Raw genomic sequence first — 20033 nt, 5'->3', positions numbered from 1 at the left:
AGGAACAGATCAAAAAATTCTGGGCCCAGGGGTCTTTTGTGAGATTGATACTCCAAACAAGGCCCATTCATAACCTAGAGATAACCTAGAACCCCTGCACAGATGCAGCCCATGGCAGCTCAGTGTCCAAGTGGGTTCCATAGTAATGGGAACAGGGGCTGTCTCTGATACGAACTCATGGCTGGTTTTTTGATCACCTCCCCCTGAGAGGGAACAGCCTTACCAGGCCACAGAGGAGGACAATTCAGCCAGTCCTGATGAGACCTGATATGCTAGGGTCAGATGGAAGGGGAGAAGGACCTCCCCTATCAGTGAACTTTGGGGAGAGGCATAGTAGGAGATTAGGGAGGTCAGGATTGGGAGAGGATGAAGGATGGGCTATAGCTAGGATACAAAGTGAATAAACTGTAATCAATAAAAAAAAAAATCTCATAGGAAAAGCTTATAAACTAAAGCTCAGAGAAAATACTTTTGAACAGATGCACAATGTATGTTTTAGCTATTACAAGAATCAAAAATAAAAGCAAAAGGTTAAATAAGACAGTTAATTTACTGAAAAACTTGGCACAAATTATATATATATCCAATATAACACATATACATTATTCATGAGGCCTTGAACTATTCACCTTTTCAAAGCTTAGGTAAACCAGTGTCATGCTGGTAAACCTACAGTAGTCAACACAATGGAATGGACACATTTTAGTCCAGTATGTCAATGAAACTTGGTTCTTTGAAAAAAAAAAAAATCAAGACTGACAAATCTTCAGTCAAATTAAGCAAAAGAGAGGATCCAGGGATCTTAGGTTATCTCCATGCATAGTCCTTGGTTGGAATATCAGTCTCAGGAAAGACCCCTGTGCTCAGATTTTTTGGTTCTGTTGCTCTCCTTGTGCAGTTCCTGTCCTCTCCAGATCTTACTGTTTCCCACTTCTTTCCTAAGATTCCCTGCACTCTGCCCAAAAGTTGCCCATAAGTCTCAGCATCTACATTGATAGTCTGCAGGGCAGAGCTTTTCCGAGGTCCTCTGTGTCAGAGACCCCTGCACAGATGTAGCCCATGGCAGTTCAGTATCCAAGTGGGTTCCATTGTAATAAGAACAGGGACTGTCTCTGACATGAACTGATTGGCCTGCTCTTTAATTACCTCCCCCTGAGGGGGAAGCAGCATTTCCAGGCCACAGAAGAAGACAACACAGCCACTCCTGATGAGACCTAATTGACTAGGATCAGAAGGAAGGAAAAGAAGTCCTCCCCTATCGGTGGACTTGGGGAGGGGCATGCATGCAGAGGGTGGAAGAAGGGAGGGATTGGGATGGGAAGAGGGAGAGAACCACAGGGGGGATACAAAGTGAATGAAGTGTAATTAATAAAGAAAAAAAAAAAGAGAGGATCCAAACTAATAAAATTAAGATATGAAAAGGAAGGCAATATGAGAGGCATACAGGAAATTCAGAGAATCATAAGGACGTATTTTTAAAATATGTATTCCATTAAACCTGGACACCCACAAAAAAAGAGCAATTTTTATATAATTATTTTTATTTTTATTAATTACAGTTTATTTACTTTGTATCCTCACTGTACCTCCCTCCTTCCTTCCCTCCCAATCCCACTCTCCCTCTTCTCCACATGTATCCCTCTCCCAGTCCACTGATAAGGGAGGTCCTCTTCCCCTTCCCTCTGATCCTAGTCTTATGACCTACCAAAGTTAAATCAAGATGAAAATAAACAATTTAAAAAGCCTCATCCCACAGTCCCTAGTGAAACAGAAGCAGTAATTAAAAGTCCGCCAACCTAAAAATGACAACAGAACCAGGACCAAATGTATTCTGCATAGAACTCTACTAGCCCTTCAAAAAACTAATGTCAATAGTCCTCAAAATATTTTAAAAAAAGAAACTGAATGAACATGTTTAAATTATTTTTATGAAGCCATTATTACTCTGATACCAAAACCACATAAAGATTCAACAACAAAAAAATTATAAGCCACTATCCCTTATAAACACAGATGCAAAAATTCTCAATAAAATATTTGCAAACCAGATCCAAGAATGCATCAAAAACACTTGAGCAGCTACTATAAACAGGAAGATATTCCAGGGCCACAGGAGTGGTTCAAAATACATAAATCAATGAGCATAACCCATCACATAAATAAACTAAAAGGCAAAAACCACATGATCATTTCATTAGATGCAGAAAAGGCCTGTAACAAAATTCAACAGCCCTTCATGATAAAAGTCCTGGAGAGACCAGAGATACAGGGGACATATATCAACATAATAAAGGTGAATTACAGCAAGCAAATAGCCAACATCAACCTAAGTGGAGAGAAACTCAAAGCATTTTCACTAATATCAACAATAAGACAAGGATGTCAACTCTTTTTATACCTATTCAACACGGTACTTGAAATCTGAGCTATAACAATAAGAAAACTGAAGGAAATCAAGGAAATACAAACAGAAAATAAAGAAGTCAATCTATCCTCATTTGCATATGATATGATTTTGTACATAAAACCCTGAAGACTCAACCAGAAGACATCTACAACTTCTAAACACTTTCAGCAAAGTAGAAGAATACAAAATTAACACAGAAAAATCAGTAGCCTTCTTATATACACAAATAACATACTGAGAAAGAAATCAAGGAAACTACCTTTCATAATAGATTAAAAAATAAAGTATCTTGGAATAACTTTAACAGAACATGTAAAAGATTTGTAAAATAAAAACTTTTAAGACTTTAAAAAAAAAGAAATTGGTGATATAAAAAGATATAAAGACCTCCCACGCTCATAAATCAGGGTTAGTATTGTGAAAATGGCCATCCTACCAAAAGCAAACTAGAGATTCAATACAATCCCCACAAAAAAATTCAACAAAATTCTTCACAGAAAGATTATCTTCAACTCTATAGTGAAACACACACACACACACACACACACACACACATAGCCGAAATAATCCTAAATAATAAAAGAATTGCTGGAGGTATCACCATCCCAGATTTCAAGTTGTACTAAAGAGATTTAGTAATAAAAACAGCATGTTATTGGCATCAGAACCAGATAGCGATCAACTGGACAGAATTGAAGACAAAGACGTAGTTCCACACACCTACATACACTTGATTTTTTTCACCAAGAAACCAAAATACACACTGGAGAAAAGACAGTGTGCTAGTCCAACGGCAAGCTGCATGTAGAAGAATGAACATATAACTATATTTATCACCTGTACAAAATTCAACTTATGGATCAAGAACCTCAACATAAGACCAGATACAAGATATAAGATACTTTCTGATATAAGAAAGTAGGGAATTAACTGGAACTCACTGGCACAGAAAAGAACACAGAACAGGACCAAAAGCACAGGCATTAAGGACAAGAGTTTAAATAAGTAAGTAAGTAAATAAATAAATAGATAGATAGATAGATAAATAAATAAATAAATAAATAAATAAATAAATAAATAAAGCAAGCAAGCCTCATGTGGCTTTAAAAAACTTCTGTACACCAAAGAACAGATAACATCTTTTAACAAATTGTTCCTATAGAATAGAAAAATATATTTACCAATTATAATCTGATAGAGGATTATTCTCTAGAACAGGACAAAAAGAAACACTGGACATCAACAAAACAACCCAACTGAAAATGGGATATAGAATTATACCTGGTTCTCAGAAGAAAAAACAGCTGAGAAACACCTTTTAAAATGTTCAATATCCTTAGCCATCAGAGAAATGCAATTAAAACAACTATGAAATTTCATCTTCCCCGAGAGAGAATAGCTGAAATTAATAAGACAAGTGACAGCAGATGCTGGAAATGATGTGGGGGAAGAAAAACACTTCTTCACTGTAGATCAAAGTGTACAGTGGCTTGAGTCACCAAGGGAATGACTGTGGAGGTCCCTCAGAAGGATGAAATAGATCTACCGTAATATCCAACTATACCACCCTTGGGCATTTACTCAAAGAACTCCACATCTTATTACAGAAATACTTGCTCAGTCATGTTCAATGCTGCTCTATTCATAATAGCCAGAAATTGGTAATAGCCTAGATGTCAATCAACTGATGAATGGACAATGATTTTATAGTTTATTTGCACACTAGAATATTATTCAACTGTTTAAAATACTGAAATTTCCAAGTAAATGGATGAAGCTAAAAACAATCATCCTTTGTGCAGTATCCCAGACCCAGAAAAACAAACACTGCATGTTTTCTCTTATTTGAATGTCAGCCTTTACAGTTTAGATGTGCCATTTAGAATATCCACAGAAGTTCGGTAGCTGATTAGTAACAAGAGGGTAGAAGGGATCTTCCAAGAAAGGAGATTTGGAATAAAGGAATAAAGAGGAAGCTAGAATAGGAGGATTAAGTGAGGAGGGAGAAGGGAAGACAGGATGAAAAAAGAGACTATGCAGAAGGATAACTAACACTAAAGGTCTTTTTGAAAAGCTGTGTGAGTACTACTCTAGAAGCTTCCTAAAATATGTGAAAAGAAATTTAATGGAGTTACCATATAATGGGAAAGGCAATGCCCCAACTAGATATTATTATACCAATAAACCCCCTAGTCCCAGGACTGAGTTACATCTTGAAGAGTCATTGGCCAAAGGGGTCTATGGCTGCTACCAATGTTATTGGTTGCCCTCCACAACATGATGATGGTAAAGACACCACTTACTTATATCACCAAACATGGAGAAAGCAAGTTAGTGCCCAACTAGAAGCTTCATCACTACTCCCTAGCATTAGTGATGCTGGAAGTTTTTATACATGAGAAGAGAAGAAAAGCAATCATCAATCTCACCCAGCGATGAACCCTGCAACCTACAACAGCAACCTACTGCAGGATATACTTGTGCAACAATGGCACAAGTACTATGGGTGTAATCAACCACTTTTGAGTTGGATGTAAGGCCACTCCACAAATGGAACTCAAATCTCATTCTGTTAACTAATGAAGACAAGAACTAGAAACCAGAAAAGAACATACCCCCGGGGGAAACCCAGTACTATTCAGCTAAACATAACCATAAGGCAGCTCCTAATGGCACATTGCATACCCATAGTTTACAGAATCCTTGACCCTTATCAGAAAAGCTTCTTAGTGCAGTAAATGATAATTAACAATGAGGGCCACAAGTGGACAATGTACAGAGAATGAGAAACCTTGACATACTCGGCCCTAAATGGAATATCTTTATCAAACCCCTTACTTCAAGGCTCACTGATCTATTCAGAAGCAGAAAGATTTTAAGAGCCAGAGGTGGTGTGTTACTCTAAGAAAAGAGCATTTTCCAGAAAGAACGGGACTGCTGCACAGAGGAAATCACAGTGACTATGGCAGCATGCACAAGACCTGCACAAATTCAAGTCAGACAAAATCCCAGCACAGAGGAGTAGCACCAAATCCCACTTCTAACCAATAACCAATTGATAACTGCTGAGAGATGGAAAGTCAGTCCTCTCCAATGAAGTGACACTGAGTATATATCAGCCACACTCCAGAGGAAGCCTCAAGCTCAGAGATAGTCGACCACCACAAAATGCCCTCCTTATATTTATGTGTGCTTTTTTTGTTGTGGTGTGGGGTGTTCATTTTTTTTTTAAGAGAGAGACAAAACACTAAATTGGGTAGGCAGGGAGGTAGAATCTGGGAAAACAGAGTGGGGGAAGATATGGACCAAACTACTATGTGGAAAAAATAAATAATAATAAAACAAGTTAATATAAATTTAAATGCCATTAAAGATACAGCTGAGGGGGCTGGAAAGATGGCTCAGCAGCTAAAATCACTGACTGTTCTTCCTGAGGTCATAGGTTCAGTTCCCAGCACCCATATATCAGCTCTAACTCCTGTTCCAGGAAATCCAACACCTCACACAGCCATACATGCAGTCAAAACAGCAATGTACATAAATAGCTTTTTTAAAAATGGCTGAAACATTATTTTCAGATTTCCAGAGGAAACCATCAAAGGAGGAAACCATCAAAGAAGGAAACATTTTTACAATTATCAGTACTATCTAAAAATCTCAAGGTTCATACTGACTTCACCTCACAAAAAAGAAACTTAATTTTAATGTATATTTAATATATCTTAATTCCAACCTGCAATGTTTTTAAGCGCTTATCAAGTGGTAACTCATCTACTTCCAGAATAAAAACATCTACAGCCATGAACAGCTTCTGCTGAACTTCATTTCTTTTGGCAATCAAAATATTACCTTCATTCTGGAGAAAAAAAAAATAGAATGGTCACTATTAGACATCAGATATTTTCACACATTTACCTATATGGACAACAGATTTCTAAAACTTACTACTACATTAAAATACACTTAAGTTTAACAATACTGTTAAACTCATTTTTCCCTATTATTTTTATCCATGATAAAACCTGTACCTTTGGAACAAGTATACTGTTTCCTAGATAGACTTCAATGTTCATGCTCCTCCTCCCTTCACACAAACTATCTCTCAACATTGCGTGGTTTAGTCAGTATATAAAAATGTGTCAAGCTCCAATACTGTAGTAACATAAAACATTCTACTCAGACCAAAATACAAGGTCCATGTTATCAGATTTAGAAGTGGCCCAAGTTAAAGCCTCATACAACTAGGCCCTCAAAAGCCAATATTGCTATGAAGTACTCCACAGGTTTAGCTTCTAGTGGTCCTGAAGGACATATCCAGTTGTAAGAATACTCATTGGGTGTTTTCTAGTCATCCTAATGCAGATACAACAGGAATATTTACCAGAAATAATCTTGATTATTAACATGGTTGAAACATTTTGTCAGATTTTCAGGGGAATAGAAAGTTACTCAAATATTAAATATGCATACAAAACAGGAAAAAAAATGTTAACAATGTATCTAGTTGCCAATTACCTATACTAACATTCCCTTAAGATAAACACTTATTTTATGTAAATAAAGTATCACTACAGTATCAGTCCCTCTGTTTTCTTAAAAGATTCAACAGGTATATACACCTAACCTACCTCATTATGACAAGTTTGGATCTTCTCCTGAGCCACATTATATTCGGCCCAAATTTTCTCTAACTCATTCAAAGATGCTAGAGTAGTAAAGGACCCTTCATCCAACACTTGCATAGCATCTGAAAGGTCATTTCCAAAGCGAATACTGATGTTAATATGCCTATTTTAAAAACAGAAAAAAAAATGGGGGGAGGGACCAAGAAATTGTGAAGTCTGTATGAGAGAAATCCATTTAAACCATCTCAAAGTTACTATTTTTAGCAATGACCTATGAGTAGATACTTCTTAAAACTTTATAGAAAATCATGTGTAACTATAATACAAGGTTCTGATTAAAAGCTGTCTGGAGAACTAGAGGGATGGGTCAGTGGTTAAGAGGCTTGCTCTTACAAACAGCCTGGGTTCATTTCCAGCACCCAATGGCAGGTCATAACTACCTGTAATGCCAGTTCTAGGGGATCCCATGCCTTCTGGCCTCCACAGGAACCAGGTATGCATGTGTTACACGTACATACATGAAGGCAAAGCATGCATAAATAAACCTTTTAAAATGTGTAGAACAAATAATTTTAGACATACTTTGAGATAAAATACTGTTAGCCAGCCATGTTGGTACACACTTTTAATCCCAGCACTCAGGAAGCAGAGGTCAGCAGATCTCTGTAAGCCTGAGGCCCTCCTGGTCTACACAGTGAGTTCTAGGCCAGCTGGGACTACATAGTGAGACTATGTCTCAAAACAACAAAAGACACTGCTGTATTGCCTAGCGTGGTCGAAGACTTCTGGGTCCAAGCATCTTCCTGCCTCGGTCTCCAATACAGCTGTTAACTACTGACACATGCTACCAAATCAAACAGAAAGAAACTAATTCTTTTAAGACCTTGTATAGAAAAATGACCTCCAAAAATCTGAATTTAAACTGTCAAAAGGATCTTTAATTTCTGTTTTATAATGGAATTTGTAAATACTTCTCTCAAAATGTGAGACATAGCCACTCTGATATACCAAAGCCACAGGCAAAGTCCTTCTACCCAGTAAATGCTGCGTTGTTGGGTTTTTTAAATCTATAAACAAAGCAATCAGAGGTCAGATAATAAACGAAACTAACAAATCTCACCTATACATTTTTTCTAGTTCCAACTAGATTGCCACCATTCTAACAGCACATTTTTCCTCAAGAATGAATTAAAGTATATTGTCATTTGGCACAAGTCTGGCTCAGAGTTTTGCCAATGTAGCCACCTGATTTTCAGTATTATTATCAAAAGGTAATTTGGCTCTGAGATAACAAATTGCCCAATTCTTAAAAGACTTACAGACCACATGCTACGTGAGAGATTTATACTAAGGAATATAAATTTCCACTGGAAAAAAGAAATCAATATGCAACATATGCATTCATGACAACCTCAATGTATAGTTGAAAACGAATCCATGGTTTTAGGTCCAGCATGCAGCATGAAAAAAGAATTAGGTTGCTTTAACAACTATTTAATCCACACATTAGAAAAGAGGGACACATTAGGCCTAGCAATAGCATAACCCCCATTCACACCAAATACCTATACAGTTTTAACATAGATTTTGGAAACTACTGAATAAATGCTGTATAAGACTTGCTAATTATAATTCCTTTTCTTCTGATTTCACAAATGACATATTTCTTTAGGCAGAGTATTATAAATATATTCATATTAGTAAACCTTCAGTTCCAGTAAACTTTTTAAAAATTTATTTATTATTTATTACAATTTATTTATTTTGTATCCCACTTTTAAAAAAATCACAAAGTACAATTAGATATGTCAGTTCCCCATCAAACCACCACTTAGAAGCTGAAGAGGGGGTTCTAATTTCACTCTCAGAGAGGAACTTAAGACTCTATGGCTTTAAGTGAGAAGAGAAAGCTGACCAAAAAGTTCTATAAAATTAAGTCCTAAGTTTGGAACTTTCTCTTTGAAGTCATAAAAACACAAAAATTAAGCCTTAAAAACAAAAACATATATACAAAAACACAAAGAAAGAAAAAGAAAAAACCAATTTAAACAAAACAAACTAAGAGCAATTTTTGAATTATTATTTGCAAAAAACACTATTGAAATGGAGGGTCTAAAGAGATCAATTGAAAAAGTGCTTGCCACTAAAGCATGGAGACCCAACTTGGATCCCCAGAGCCCACACCGTAAGCCTGGACCTAGCAGTGAACACTTAAATTCAAGAGGGAAGGAGGCAGAGACTGGTGCATCCCTGAGTCTAAGTGGCCATGCAGCACAGCTTACCTGGTGAGTTCAGGGTAAGGAAACCCTGTCTCAAAAAACAAGGTAGAAGACATCTGAGGAATGATATTAGAAGTTATGCTCTGACCTCCACACATGCAACCAAGTACATGTATGCACACAAACACAGGTACATATCCACATAGAAAACTTTCTTTGAAGCTGAAATTTTTGCTCAGTGGTAAATTATCTGCCTAGTATACACAAGACTCTGGTAACTGTAATTTTGCTTTGAAGTACCTAATTTCTTTCAATAGTTCTACTTTAGCTGCCAGATTCTTCAGCCTGGTTCCTACACATGTCTTCAGAGTGCTCTCTAAATGCTTTGTCAGATCCATGGTGGCTGTTTTCTCTTGCTGAAATATAAAAAAACATACCTCACTTAATGAGAACCAACTAGCACACTGTACTTCTAGCTTAGACTCAAGTAAAATGTTAAGAGTTAAAAAAAATGCTAGTGTCAGCACTGAACTGAACTTTTAGACTTCCAGCTAGTACCAAGTCTCAGATCCTAGCTGAAACAAATTTTTATAGACTCCATGAAGTAATAGCAGAAATGTGATATAAATGATGTTTAAGCAATTGCTGCTTGCTCTACTATGGTTACAGTTTGATTGGCTTTATCTTAGGGAAGGCTGAGATCTAACCCAGGATACCCGTACCTAGATGTCATTGTTTGGAGGTGGAGGAGGTGGTGGTGGTAGAGGTGATGGTGATAACAGGGTCTTACTATGTAACCCTCACTGGCCTACAATTCACAATGTATAATAGCCTGACCTCAAACTCATAGAGATCCACCTGTCTCTGTATCTTGAGGGCTGAGATTAAAAATATAATTGCCACCCTACTCAATTCTGGCTTCTTTAATGTCTGCTTCTATTAACAACAGATGTATTGTTTTTGTAGCCTTTGCTGGCCTGGAAATTGCTATGTAGAACAGGCTGGCCTCAGACTCATTGAGAGCTGTATGCCTCAGCCTCTCCAGTGCTGGGATTAAAAGAATTATGTACCACCATTCACAGAAATAGACACATATTCTTTTTGTTGTGTTGTGTTGTGTTTTAGAGACAGGGTTTCCCTATGTAGCCCCGGCTGGCATGAAACTCACTCTGTAGACCAGGCTGCCCTCAAACTCAGAAATCTGCCTGCCTCTGCCTTCCAAATGCTGGGATTAAAGGTGTGCGCCACCACCTCCAGGCAAGACAAATTCTTAAGAATATGAAATACTATTAATGGGGCTTGTTTTGAAAGAATACATGAAGTAAAAGGTTAACAGAAGGCAGAAAAAAGCCAAGACTGTCAAAATGGTAATGAGAAATATAAGGATTAATTATGAATTCTCTCTTTCTGGAATGTTTTGAGATGTTTCCAAAATTTAAGTTTTTAGGGGCTAGAGCACTGGATTAGTCAGTAAAGTGCTTGCCAAAAAGCCATGAGGACATGAGTTGGGTCCAGGGCACCATATTAAAAAGCACAAGGACATGAGTTGGGTCCAGAGCACCAAGCCCAGCAGTAGTGCACACCTGTGATCTAGCACTGAAGAGGCAGACACAGGAGGATCTTTGGGGCTTGCTGTCCAGCCAGTCCAGCCAAATCAGCATGTTCCAAGTTCAGTGAAAGACCTGTCTCAAAAAACTAAATGAGGAAAACATATGAGATCCACCCCCATACACATGGCCACAAACATGTCTGTGCACCTGCACACACACATACAACACAATAAACATATACACAAAAAGTAAGAGAAATATAAATGAAAAATAATTAAATTTCAAACAATCAGTGAAATATAAACATGGTTATCGTGAAATGCAAGCAGAAAGGTTGCATATGTGAAGAGAATAGATGGATAAAGAACAACCGAAGAAAAAAAGTAAGAGCACTTAGGTGTACAGATTTCACAGAACTTTCTTTACCACAAGCTACTGACATACCTGCAGCTCTCGAGCAGTCTGCTCAACTTTCAATTCTAATGCTTTATAATTTTCTAGAAGAACCTCTTTTTCTGTTTTAAGCTTTTCATTCTCTTCAATAAGTTTCTGGTCCTGTTTAATTTTTGCCAAGCTGACATTAGACCCTAAATTAAAGTCACCAGCAGCCAAACTTTCCCTGTTAAAAAGAAAATCACTCATTTTTAAAATTATGCTAAGGCTGTTGGAACTCAAAAACTTAAATTACAGTGGACTTTTTGTAATACATCTTACAATTAATTGTGAATACTAAAACTGTTGCCTGGCTTCACATTAAAAAATAATTTAAGCTGAGCATGTTGGCACAAGCCTGAAATCCCAGGTTCTAGGAGATCAAAGTGGAGGTATACACAATCTGAGGTCACCTTCAGCTACATACAGAGTTTGAGAGAAGTCTGGGCTACACAATGAGACTCCAAATCACAACACGAAAATAAATTATTTTGATGCATACTACATTTTATTAACTGGAGCATATTTCAACAATACTGCCTCTGTTCTCTTGCACTCCAAATTCCTTATAACACTATCAACCCTAAAGAACAACATGAACAACAAATAGTTCTGTCAGTTTTTTCTAGTCTCTTCCCCTTTATACCTCTTTATTTGTATAGTTCCTAAACCACCAGTAAAAATCCACCAAACTGCAATGACATCATTGCTTGTTTCACCATAGGTAAGAATATACTAGTATATACTGGAGCTAAAGAGGTGCTCAGTAGTTAAGAGCACTGGTTGCTCTTGTAGAGGACCCTAGTTCAATTCCCAGCACTCACATAGCAGCTCACAACCTTCTGTAACTCCAAACCCAGGGGATCCAATGCCCTCTTCTGACCTCTGAGGGTATCAGCATGTATATGGTGCACAGACATACATGCAAGCCAAAATAAATAATATATAAATATTAATACATAAACATAAAATATTTTTATAATTAAATTTATTTATTTTTATTAATTACAGTTTATTCACTTTGTATCCCCCCATAAGGTCCTCCCTCTTCCCCTCCCGGTCCCATCCTCCTGCCCCCTTCTTCACACATGCCCCTCCCCAAGTCCACTGATGGGGTGGTCCTCCTCTCCTTCCTTCTGATCTTAGTCTATCAGATCACATCAGGAATGGCTGCATTGTCATCTTCTGTGGCCTGGTAAGGCTGCTCTCCCCTCAGGGGGAGGTGATCAAAGAACAGGCCAATCAGATTATGTCAGAGGCAGTCCCTCTTCCCATTACTATGTAACCCACTTGGACACTAAGCTGCCATGGAATGATTGATATATTGGTATATATGAGTATCTAGTCTGACCTTCTGCCTCATGTAGGTAATTCAAAAAATTATCTAAAAGGGTAGTTCAAATTACTTATACCTGAGGTAAAAGATATGCCACTTCCTCTGATTTTTTAATTATATGGCACACATGAATTGAAACAACATGCCATACCTCAAAAGTATATACAATTATTTGATCACTTAAATATTAAAAATATTAGTTGAGGATGGTGATCAATTGGTAAAGTATATGCATTGCAGCATCAGACCTTAGGTTTGACCCCTAAGCACCACTGAAATATATCTATATATATACCTTTTTTTAAAAGAAATGAACTCCTTAACAGAGCAATTAAATCTCACCACAACTTTTCACACAAAAGATCCCTTAAACACATGAAAAATATTCTTACAGCTAGAGGAAAACATTGAATCTTTTTTCCCTTAGGAGATGGAGGTTACAGCCAGAGCCTCATGCATATAAAGTATGTATTCCACTGAGCTGTAACTCCAGCCCCAACTTCAAATCTTCTTGTGAATCCGGGCTTTGTTTGAATAATTAATATTAGGAGTAGAGTTTTATTTTTGATAAAGATATCCATTAGAATTTAAATGAAAAGTTAGTAAGGATACTTTAAACAATTCTAGAACAATTTTATTTTCAAACTGGTTTTTAAGGAAAATAACCCTGCTAAAGAACAGGGGAATAAGTGTTTAATGGGGAAAAAAAAAAAAACAAAAAACAGAAATTACATAAGATCACTTAGAAAATCATAAGCTTTGTTAAAGATTTCAAAAACCTAAGATCTGAGTTCTATAAAGGTCACTATCATAAAATTTTTATCAATTAAAACTTTACAACAGCACAGTCTTACTTTGGAAATGTCACGTGATTTCCTGCGTTAGTCTCATACTTCATATCAAGAGTCAGCCTCCCGTTAAAATGCCCCTTCGGCCTGCTGAAGGCTGACTGGTTTGATCTGCGTCCCCAGAGAGGGATGGGGTTCTTGAGGCTCCTGAGAGCAAGCTGACTAGCATCTGGTTTCTTTGCCTCGCAAACATCACTGCCAGAAGTCAATCTGCACTTTTCTGCAAATCCTTTCTTTGCCACTTCTTCCCCTATATCAACAGTGCCATACTCAGCCTGAGCAATAACAGTTCCATCTTGATAGGTTGCTTTAATTCTCATTTTTATTTCTTTTTCAAAAATCAAGCTCCCCAGAAATGTTCTGCCCTAAGAAAGATAGGGAAAAAAAAAAAAAAAAACTTAAATCACACACATTAACATTTTTCTCACTTACTTTGTTTCTACTCATTTATAGGCATTGTATTTCTTTTTCCTAAAATCTGTATTTAAAGAATCTTACTTTGTTGTTGACTTATAAAAATATGTATCTGCATTGCAAGAATGTATTTTAGTGTTTGTGAAAACTTCTGTTTCCCAAAGTAAAGACAGTATTCAACCATATTTAAAAATGTTTTAATGAATGCTAATTAAATATCCTAGAAAAAAGAATTGACTGTCTTGGCTCCAACTAGATGTAATGATGTTCTCTTTTTGGTTTGTTTGATTTTTAGAAACAGTTTCTCTGTGTAGCCTTGACTGACTGTCCTGAAACTCACTCTGTAGCCCAGGCTGGCCTTGAATTCAGAGATCTGCCTGCCTCTGCCTCCTGAGTGCTGGATTAAAGGTGATCGACACCAGGCCTGGCTATAATGATGTTCTAAGAAACTATTTTTCTAAGGAGTTATTTTTTAAAAAGTAACTTCTGGTACCTATAAAAGGAGTTCAACAAAACTTATTGCTTTTCCTTCAGATATTCTGATTTTAAACGAACGCAAAGAGGTAGAATCTCACATCACAAAACTGAAGAGCTTGCCACATCGGCACTCTGAGTTCAATCCTCAGAAGCCACATGGTAGAAGGAGAAAAACAATTCCCTCAGTATGTCCTCTGATGTCCATGTATGCCAAGCCACATGCATGTCCACATGTACATACAATAAATAAATGTTAAAGAATTTCAAGGCACAAAATACCATAATATTTTTAATCAACAAATTTAAATTACAGAATGTGAGGCACCAGGAATCATTTATTCAAAAGTCCTTTGCACAAACTTTAAGGAGGCCATATCAGTGCCATCATATGAGAAGTCACATGAGAAAGTATGTGCTTGCTAACTTTTCATTATCACCAACCCACCACACTGAGAAAAGACAATAAAATGTACTTGAGACTAAGAAGTATCTTAAGACTGCATTTTACTAGGAACTTTATAGCTGTTGAGAATTTTAATTCCTAAAATTATTTTGATACAATCTAATTACTCTTTTCTTCTCAATTTCTCTACATTCCTAATTTCACTATACTATAAATGAAATTCCTAATTTTTCAGAATATATAAAGCATACAAAAAGCAAAATGAGTGATTACTGTTCACATTTACCTGTTCATATCTTCCTTAAAACAGAGGGACCATTAAAATAAATGGACCATCTCACTCTTAAGAGAGGAAAGTTTTGTTTTTAACTATAGACTCAGTAAATATGAGAAAGAGCATGACTGGGTTGGGTGGGAGTACAGTGGGAATACAATACAGTAGGGGAATACAATAGTTATTTACTGTATAGAGGATACAATACAATAGTTATTTACTGTATAGAGGATAGAAATAAAACCCACGTACAAGTTCCAAACTTTTCTTGTACATGGGCTCTTATCAGTCTAATGAACAATTTGTGAACTCCTGAGAATTTTTTTCAATGCCAAAAAAAACCATTGTATTACCAAAAAAAAAAAAAATACTGTGATTCAATTTATCAACAAATTAAGAACACTCAGGCATAGAAGAATTCAGCTAAAGAATCTGAAGTGATTCAAACTATATTTGATAAAAGATAACCAATCACCACAATTTTAAAAAAAAACAAGGGGAGGTCACTGGCCCTAAATGAGAACTTACTACAGTTGTTTTGCTAAACTGACATGTTAAACTGCCTTCTGAATATGATGTTAATATCACAGATTTATGAAAGCGCTCTAGCTTGTTCAGATAAGCTGCTTTTTGCAGTAGACAGCAGTTAAAGCAGAGACTCAAATTGGTCAAAGTGCATGAATGGAAGAGCAGGCAAGAGTGTAAAATCCAGATTAGGAACAGTGCCATAAAACTGTCTTCGGATTTGACAAGACCCTTGAATTTAGGAACTCAGTAGCTGTGGTTACCTCATAAAACCTAAGACTAACAATACTCCAGTATGAATTGGGAGGGGCAGGGAAGGTCCCACTCTAGTTGAGGAGCTATTACCAGCTGGCTGCTGCTGGGTGGGGAAGGGGGGTGTCATTTTTTGGTTTGTTTGTTTGCATATAACCTCTGAGAAATTGCCTATGATCCAGTAAATAACCCCTCACTGATACATAAAATTCAGTGGGCTGTTGACTGTTGTTGCTGTTTTTACGAAAGGAAAGAGCATGCTTTTAGGTTTCCAGACTGAGAGAAAGGGGGATTGGGCAGTAGGGTATGGATAAAAAAAAGGACACAATGTTTTAACTAGTAAGCCAAAAAACAACATATTTATATTGAAAGAAACATAGATACCCTACATGGGTAAAAAAAAGGATACGCCAAAGACTATAAGGTTATTAAATAAAAACTCCAGAAGTGTTTTTCTACATGGATATGATGTGCCTGTTAAACTTCCTTCAAAACATGTCTGCTTACTGTAGTTAGCAGCCTCAATTTATAACAAGTGCGGAAGCTGCTGAGATCAAATGACTATTACTGAGACATGGTGATCTATTTCTTATCCATAAGTAGACATCTACTGTCAACCCCTCCAAGGCTCAGGGATCACTGCTGAAAAAGTGGCAAAAACAATGTAAGAGTAAAGGGGTAAATTATTGTGCAATAGTTTCCTCCTAGATTAAAACATTCCATTCTTCAGGAAGTTCCTTAAGCAGGAAGGTAAACATCTTAAAATAACTTTCGGAAGCTCCTTAGGCAAGAAGACAAACAACTCAAAATAGCTTCAGAAGTCCCTGAAACTGACCAGACTCATTAGGTCTCTCCCTGCCTTAGTAAACAATAAAAGCTGAGCGTCCCTCTCAGAAGAAGCTGAGCTGCAGATGACTGAGGTAAAATGAGCCGTCACAAAGACTCTCAAAAGAAAAAAAAGTCTCTGACACCAAAATAGCTGCCTGGAAAAAGCAAAAAACAGCCAACTTCACTCAAAGAGGTTTAGACCAAAGGAAAGGACACTCTCTAACCTGCTGAGCTGCCTGCAGGCTGTGCAATGGGCTCCAGGTTCCCAGCTTGGTGAGCTGTCACCTATGCTGGGTGGGCTTTGGTGATCTGTCTTTGAGCTATTTCTGCTCCTGTAAGTAATTCAATAAAATTCATTGGTTTACCAAGTTTGAACTTTGGTCTGTCACAGGATCCCTATCTGGTGTGAGTAGATATGTGTGTTGCATCTCCCCAGGAAAATATTTGTCAGATACACAAGAAGGGAAAAGCATTCTATTAATTTCAAGTTATATTAATCACTGCAGGGAATTCAGAGAGGCTGAAACAGCCAGCCATTCGACATCCATACTTAAAAGTAGAGAGAAATAAATGTACCCATGCTGCCTGCTTGTTCCTCTCTTCTAGCTATCTTCAACACATCCTGCTCAAGGAATGGTACTAAGCCACAATGGATTGAACCTTCCCACATCAAGTAGCAATCAAAACAAGCTCTCACATAAATGTCCACAGCCAACTTGATCTAGATAATTCCTCAATTGAGACCTCTTCCCAGGTTATTCTAGCTCATGTCTAGCTACATTTAAAACTAATCATTTTGCCTAATACATAAACCAAACCTGATTAATCATAATACTAATAATTTCAAATTACTGATATTCATGAGCAGGGTTAAATATCTTCAAAGGGTGCTACAGATTCAATCCCCAGTACTATCAAAATGAAAACAAACCCAATACATTGACAAAACAAATAGTTTCTTTTTTTCCTTTTTAAATTTTTTTTAATTTATTACAATTTATTCACTTTGTATCCCAGCTGTAACCCCCTCCCTTATCCCCTCCCAAACCAGCCCTCCCTCCCTCTTCTCCTCCACTGATAGGGGAGGTCCTCCTCCCCTTCCATCTGACCCTAGCCCATCAGGTCTCATCAGTTCTGGCTGTACTGTCTTCCTCTGTGGCCTGATATGGCTGCCCTCCACCTCATGGGGAGGTGATAAAAGAGCCAGCCACTGAGTTCATGTCAGAGACAGCTCCTGTTCCCCTTATGAGGGAGTCCATTTGGAGACCAATCTGCCATGGGCTACATCTGTGCAGGGGTTCTAGGTTATCTCCATGCATGGTCCTTGATTGGAGTGTCAGTCTCAGAAAGGACCCCTGGGCCCATATTTGACAAAAACAAATATTAACGGAATTTTTTCATCATATAAAAAACAATCCTCTTAAAATTTTACAGAAGAAACTATTCACATTTAGGTTTTCTGTTGTTTTTTTTTCCACATTTGTTTTATTATGTATATAAAACCACTTTTTTGTTCATTAAGGATGATTACCTAGCAAATATGAAAAGAAATATGTAATTGCTTTTTACTTTTTTTTTTTTTTTTTTGAAGGGACTCTGGCCAGCTCTAACGTGGAGAGCATGGCTCTGGGGCCTTGTCCTCCCCAGCTCCCTCTGCCTCGCTAAAAACTGTTAGATTACATACCTAAGCCTAGTCACCAAGGTCTATTCCCTATTTGGCCAATGCCTCCCCCTGAGGGTAACTACCAAGGTCCAGCTTTCAAAGTATTGAAGTCTAGCAACCCAAATCCCTTTGCCTCACCTAATTAACATGACCAATTAAAATAAAACACCTCATCCTAACACACATTTTCCCTTTTACCTTTATAAACCACACTTTTTCTATGTGCCACATCTGTCTCTGTCCAGAGGCTGTCCTTTGTCCCTCTCAGACAAATATCTCTGCTCCTTTTTCCTTGTTACCCTTCCCCCTCATCCTCTATCTCCTGTCTTTGTCTCTTATTTCCTGCTCTCTATCCCTCTGAGCCAAATCTCTTTGGGCTGAGAAACTGGTCTTGGGGGTCCTAAGCCAATACTTTTCCTAGAAGTATTCACACTTATCTGTGTCTATTTGGTAAGTACCAGGGATCAAACCCAGAACTTGATCACACTAGGTAAGTGTTCTACCAAGAACTGTATCATAACCCTGAATTATTTTAAAATTCATATTTTCCTAAACAAAAGTTAATGACTTTTAAAAATGCATATGCTTTCAAATACATAGTTTCAAGTACAATACATAAACAAAAGTATTTAAATGTGTGACTTGCCTGATCAAACTGAGTAACTTCTTGGCCAGAAGGAATCTGCAGTCCCCAAAGTCTGTACTTCTTGGCAATACTAGAAAACTGCAGCTCCGGGGGAATTTCTACTATATCAGAACGGTTTAGAATTTCAGTATTTCCATAGTCAATGTACCTCACCAGGCACTAGAAAAAAAATGGAAGCAAATAATAGTACTGAACCTAGATTACAAAATTTTTAACAAGAACTATAAATGTTACCTCAGATGACAAACACCTTCAGAAACAGCTCTAATAACAACCTCAAAATAAAAAAAAAATAAAATACTGCATTTGGGACTAATTTCCCATAGTAGCATTTGTCATTTGCCTTGTTTAACCACTGGTGATTTTATACAAACATGAGTATATAGCATTGTGATCCTTTCTAATCTCTAATATTAAAATCAATCTACATTCTTAAGTTCAAAGTGAAAACAGTTAAACCTATTTTCTTTGATAAAATTAAACCCTCTCCGGCTAGACACTGGAACTGATTCGCCCTTACTTCCAGCCCTGTACCTATTTTTTTTTTTTTAATCTTTCTGGGGCTGTAGAGAGAGCTCAGCAACTAAGAACACTAGCTGCTCTTTCAGATGACCCAGGCTCAGTTCCCAGCATCCATATGGTGGCTCACAACCACCTGTAACTCTAGTTCTAACACCTTCTCTGGCCTCACAGGCACTGCATACACATAGTACAAATACATACAAGCTGTGAGACTTCCAATCACATTTTTTTAATTTTTAAAATTTTTCTAAAAGTATATTACAAAGTCAATCATCTTCTCATGCCTTAATTTGAAATCTTAAAATCAATCCAAAAGAGAAGTGCAAAATATATTCAACTGTCAAATTATGGGGGAAAAGTCAATTTCATAAAGATAAAAACATTATGGCAATTGTAAATTATATTTTTAAAACACAAACCAACCAGAGAAGTCATAAACATTTTCACCTTATCATTTACCAATAAAAATATTTATCAAACACATACATGATGAAATATATTTTAGGTCTAGAAAACCGATATAGAGAAATCACTTAAGGAACACTTGTGGAAGGAAATGTTTCCACACATCCCACAAAGCATACCTGTCCCAAAGAGCTCTGCAGAAGAATC

General features: G+C 37.1%; 1 protein-coding gene across 1 annotated transcript in view; it reads right to left on the bottom strand.

Annotated features, from left to right (window-relative positions):
- The window catches only part of Stk31 (serine/threonine kinase 31), a 94753-nt gene that overhangs the window by 63723 nt on the left and 10997 nt on the right, over window positions 1-20033 (bottom strand). Inside the window, exons 5-10 of the mRNA XM_055611873.1 lie at window positions 18900-19058; window positions 13424-13782; window positions 11246-11420; window positions 9552-9667; window positions 7036-7195; window positions 6141-6263 (exon numbers count right to left, since the gene is read on the bottom strand). Coding sequence (XP_055467848.1) covers window positions 6141-6263; window positions 7036-7195; window positions 9552-9667; window positions 11246-11420; window positions 13424-13782; window positions 18900-19058 — 1092 coding nt within the window. The remainder of the gene's footprint in view (window positions 1-6140; window positions 6264-7035; window positions 7196-9551; window positions 9668-11245; window positions 11421-13423; window positions 13783-18899; window positions 19059-20033) is intronic.

Source organism: Psammomys obesus, unplaced genomic scaffold (assembly GCF_907164565.1).
Source record: "Psammomys obesus unplaced genomic scaffold, mPsaObe1.curated_primary_1811, whole genome shotgun sequence".
Lineage (NCBI taxonomy): Eukaryota > Metazoa > Chordata > Mammalia > Rodentia > Muridae > Psammomys > Psammomys obesus.
Note: the sequence above shows the minus strand (reverse complement) of the source record. Positions and strands in the feature narration are given on the sequence as shown.